This window comes from Phoca vitulina, unplaced genomic scaffold (assembly GCF_004348235.1).
Source record: "Phoca vitulina isolate PV1807 unplaced genomic scaffold, GSC_HSeal_1.0 scaffold2, whole genome shotgun sequence".
In the NCBI taxonomy this organism is placed as follows: Eukaryota; Metazoa; Chordata; class Mammalia; order Carnivora; family Phocidae; genus Phoca; species Phoca vitulina.
In genome coordinates, this window is record NW_022589705.1 from 45,483,300 (window position 1) to 45,488,543 (window position 5,244).

At 42.0% G+C, this 5,244-nt stretch overlaps 1 protein-coding gene across 1 annotated transcript; it reads left to right on the forward strand.

The window, feature by feature from the left end:
- The first annotated feature begins 1,440 nt into the window (after window positions 1-1,440).
- On the forward strand, window positions 1,441-1,954 carry LOC116639801 (40S ribosomal protein S16-like). The gene is given in 2 exon segments (XM_032416436.1): window positions 1,441-1,837; window positions 1,840-1,954. Coding segments are annotated over 2 exon segments (438 nt in total). The 5' UTR covers window positions 1,441-1,467; the 3' UTR covers window positions 1,908-1,954.
- Window positions 1,955-5,244: the final 3,290 nt, after the last annotated feature.

Consider the following 5,244-nt stretch of genomic DNA (forward strand, 5'->3'; position numbering starts at 1 on the left):
TTGTTTGTTTCTTTGCATTCCTCCAAGCTTGGTACCACAGCAGACACATAAACATAAACATAAACAGATCTGTAAGTGCCCTTTACCTAAGTGCTTAGTGAGATAATTTCATAGGCCCCCTCCATGTTTCTGTTAAAAGATAAACTAAAGAATATTAAAAATGGTGAGTTTGAGCAAAAATCAGTCCAAATCAGGCAGTCCTAAACCAGAGGTGGTTAAGAGCACTGCACCAACACGACCTAGGGACAAGACTTTTACAAAGAAGACACAGAAGCAATGCAAGGGAATTATTTGGTTGGTCACAGTTTAAGCAGTTGCCTTATTTGAGAAAGCCTAGTTGGCTGTTTGTGATTGGTTGATCTTAAGATTCCATTTCTTAACTTTGAGTCATTTACAGACTTAGATTTTGTTTTGCTCACTAGACTGTGAAGGCATTAAAACCACCTCAGTCTAATGGCCCCCTTGTTTAATTGATTTAACACTTCTGTTACAAAAATGAGTCCTAAATTTTTTAAGTGAACAATTAATAAGTACCTACTTTTTGAATATAAGTGATTTGTTCACTTGATCAATGAAAGAGTTGTGAGTTTCTAAAGGTCAAATCTGCCCTAAATGGACAGATTTCAAACTGAAGCCTCAAAGTCAATAGTAGCAAAGAAACAAAAACCTTACATCCTCAGGCTATTGACTTCATAAATTTTTTTGTCAGAATATTGTATCTGCAACTAGATTTAGGAATTGGAACCAAATAATGCACACTCTGACACCAACATTTTTATCACATACTCCCCCAGGTACTTCTTTGAGGCTCAGCAGCATCTCCCACTTGGGGATTAAATGATTATTGTTCTGGTCCTGTGCTACTTTTCTATCTGTCACATTAAGATAATGGCACTTTCTTATTTATTCCAAGGGAATTTTTTTCCTAAATGATTATGTAAAATTATCTAAAAAATGAGATGGAGAGGCCATAAAGAGAAGAGGAGAGATTGGCTATTCAGGTAGGGTCTGAGGGAATCCCCAGGGTTCAGGATTTGGTCTTCAACTTCAGATAATTTTTTTTTCATACCTTGAGTTGTTCATTGGCCATTTCATAAGACATAAATATGTAGGTTAAATTCCTAAATATTAAGTTTCAAAAGAGAATTTAACTTTTGGTGACTAGAATGTTTATGTCTAAGATTTCAGGGTACCTACTTGCTATATCAGTGTGCATAAGAAATTAGATTAGTCGAAAGGCTGTTAGGTGAGAATGTTAGTATAGTTAAGAATAAAATAGAACAGGGGGGGCGGAGCAAGATGGCGGAGGAGTAGGAGACCTGGATTTCGTCTCCTCTCAGGAATTCAGCTGGATAGGTATCAAACCATTCTGAACACCTACAAACTCAACAGGAGATCGAAGAAAAGAATAGCAACAGCTTTTCCGGTTTCGGTGCCCCGCGGTGAGGAGCTCTTACCTTCGCAGCCATGCCGTCCAAGGGTCCTCTGCAGTCCGTGCAGGTCTTCGGACGCAAGAAGACAGCCACGGCCGTGGCGCACTGCAAACGGGGCAACGGCCTCATCAAGGTGAATGGGCGGCCACTGGAGATGATCGAGCCTCGCACGCTGCAATATAAGCTACTGGAACCTGTTCTGCTTCTGGGCAAGGAGCGATTTGCCGGGGTGGACATCCGAGTCCGAGTGAAGGGTGGTGGTCATGTGGCCCAGATTTATGCAATCCGCCAGTCCATCTCCAAAGCCCTGGTGGCCTATTACCAGAAATACGTGGATGAGGCTTCCAAGAAGGAGATCAAAGACATCCTCATCCAATACGACCGGACCCTACTGGTAGCTGATCCCGGCGCTGCGAATCCAAAAAGTTTGGCGGTCCTGGTGCCCGTGCTCGCTACCAGAAATCCTACCGATAAGCCTATCGTGAGGATGAGGGTTCATCTTTATAATAAACGATTGTCACGGGAAAAAAAAAAAAAAAAAAGAATAGCAACAACTCTCTGAACAGAAAAGCGACCACTTTCTGGAAGGTAGGACGTGCGGAGAAGTGAACCCGAGGCGTTATTCGGGAAGATAGATGGCGGGGGAGGAGCCTCCGTTGGCTGCTTCTGGCAAGTGATAGAGCCACGGAGCACAAAATCGGAACTTTTAGAAGTCTGCTCCACTGAGGGACGTCACTCTGGTGGCGAAGTGGGGGGTCGAACCCTCGTGGGACAGTGTGGTCTCAGGACCCTCGGGGTCACAGAAAGACCGGGGGTGCCTGAGTGCGGCAGAGCTCCCAGGTATCAGAGCAGGGAAGCCAGCTGCAGAGACGGAGCCCAGGCGTGGGCTCTCAGCTCGGGGTTGCCATAAACCGTGATCCACGGCGCAGTCGGGCCACTGCTCCTCCAGCAGGGACCCACCAAGCGGCAGATCCGGGGAGACTCACCTTCTTCCCCCGGGAGGAGAGGTGCGGGAGTGCACTGCAGGGATCTGCTGGGTTTGGAGACTCCACCCGGGGTCGGGTGCCAGATAGAAAGGTGCAGTCACAGGCCGGGTGAGCGCGGAGTGTGGCCGGAGACCGGGGAGACGGGAGTGACTGACTGCTTTTCTCTGGGGGTTCGCTGAGGAGCGGGACCCCGAGTTCTCGGCTCCTCCGGGGCGGAGACTGGGAGGCCGCCATTTTCACTCTCCGCCTCCAAAGCTGTACGGAAAGCTTGCAGGGAACAAAAGCTCCGGAGAGCAAACCCTAGCAGATTACTTAGCCCGGACCGGCAAGGGCGGGGCAATTTTGCCTCCAGCAAAGACATTTGGGAACCACGGCAACAGGCCCCTCCCCCAGGAGATCAGCGAGAACAGCCAGCCAAGACCAAGTTTACCGATCAATGAGAACGGCAGACCTCCAGCACTAGGGGAATACTGCACATAGAATTCATGGCTTTTTTACCATGATTCTTTAGTCTTTCAAAGTAAATTATTTTTTTTAACTGTCTTTTTTTCTTTTTTCATTTTTTCTTTTTTTTTGAATTTTTCTTTTTCCCTTTTTCAACCAACATCTTATCAATCCCTTTTTTAAAAAAAAACATTTTTATTTTTCATTTTTAAAGTCATATTCTATCCCTTCATAGTAGTTACCCGTATTTTTGGCATATATATATAAGTTGTTCTCTCTTTAAAATCTTGAGATAGTTTCTTCTAACAGATCAAAATATACTCTAAATCCCTAGTGTATGGTTTTTTTCTACTCCCCTGCCTGATCACATTCTCCCCTTTTTTCTTTCTTTCTTTTTTTTTAATCCTCTTCTTTCTTTTTTCAAACACTTATCAAATCCTTTTTTAAAATTTTTTATAATTTCCATCTTTACAGTCATATTCCATCCCTTCATCATATCAACCCTTACTTTTGTACATATATAAGTTTTTCTTTCTTTAAAATTTTGGGAGGGAGTTTCTTTTAACAGACCAAAATACACCCAAAATCTAGTCTGTGGCACTGATCTATAAACCAGCCTGATCATATTTGATCACATTCTGTTTTTGTTTTGTTTTGTTTTGTTCTGCTTTTGTTTGTTTTTATCTTTATCTTTTTCTTTTTTCTTTTTTTCTCTTTTTCTTTTTTCTCTCTTTTCCTTTCTTTTCCCACTGCTTCAGGTCTTTTCTGATTTGTTTAGAGTATATTTTCTGAGGACGTTGTTACCCTGCTAGCATTTTGTTCTCTCATTAATCTATTCTCCTCTGCACAAAATGACAAGACAGAAAAAATCACCTCAACAAAAAGAACAAGAGGTAATACCGACTGCCAGGGACCTACTCAATACGGACATTAGTATGATGTCAGATCTAGAGTTCAGAATCATCACTTTAAAGATACTAGCTGGGCTTGAAAAAAGCATGGAAGTTATTAGAGAAACCCTTTCTGGAGAAGTAAAAGAACTAAAATCTAACCAAGTAGAAATCAAAAAGGCTATTAATGAGGTGCAATCAAATATGGGGGCGCTAACTGCTAGGATAAATGAGGCAGAAGAAAGAATCAGTGAGATAGAAGACCAAATGATGGAAAATAAAGAAGCTGAGAAAAAGAGATAAACAACTACTGGATCACAAGGGCAGAATTCGAGAGATAAACGATACCATAAGACGAAACAACATTAGAATAATTGGGATCCCAGAAGAAGAAGAAAGAGAGAGGGGCAGAAGGTATAATGGAGCAAATTATAGCAGAGAACTTCCTAATTTGGGGAAGGAAACAGGCATCAAAATCCAGGAAGCACAGAGAACCCCTCTCAAAATCAATAAAAATAGGTCAACACCCCGACATCTAATAGTAAAACTTACGAGTCTCAGAGACAAAAAGAAAATCCTGAAAGCAGCTCGGGAGAAGAGATATGTAACCTACAATGGTAGAAACATTAGATTGGCAACAGACTTATCCACAGAGACCTGGCAGGCCAGAAAGGACTGGCAGGACATATTCAGAGCACTAAAAGAGAAAAATATGCAGCCAAGAATACTATATCCAGCTAGGCTGTCATTGAAAATAGAAGGAGAGATAAAAAGCTTCCAGGACAAACAAAAACTAAAGGAATTTGCAAACACGAAACCAGCCCTACAACAAATATTGAAAGGGGTCCTCTAAGCAAAGAGAGAGCCTAAAAGCAACATAGACCAGAAAGGAACACAAACAATATACAGTAACAGTCACTGTACAGGCAATACAATGGCACTAAATTCCTATCTTTCAATAGTTACCCTGAATGTAAATGGGCTAAATGCCCCAATCAAAAGACACACAGTATCAGATTGGATAAAAAAACAAGACCCATCGATATGCTGTCTGCAAGAGACTCATTTTAGACCCAAAGACCCCCCCAAATTGAAAGTGAGGGTGTGGAAAACCATTTACCATCCTAATGGACACGAAAAGAAAGCTGGGGTGGCAATCCTTATATCAGACAAATTAGATTTTAAACCAAAGACTATAATAAGAGATGAGGAAGGACACTATATCCTGCTTAAAGGGTCTATCCAACAAGAAGATCTAACAATTGTAAATATCTATGCCCCTAACATGGGAGCAGCCAATTATATAAGCCAATTAATAACAAAAGCAAAGAAACACATTGACAACAATACAATAATAGTGGGGGACTTTAACACCCCCCTCACTGAAATGGACAGATCGTCTAAGCAAAAGATCAACAAGGAAATAAAGACTTTAAATGACACACTGGACCAAATGGACTTCACAGACGTATTCAGAACATTCCATCCCAA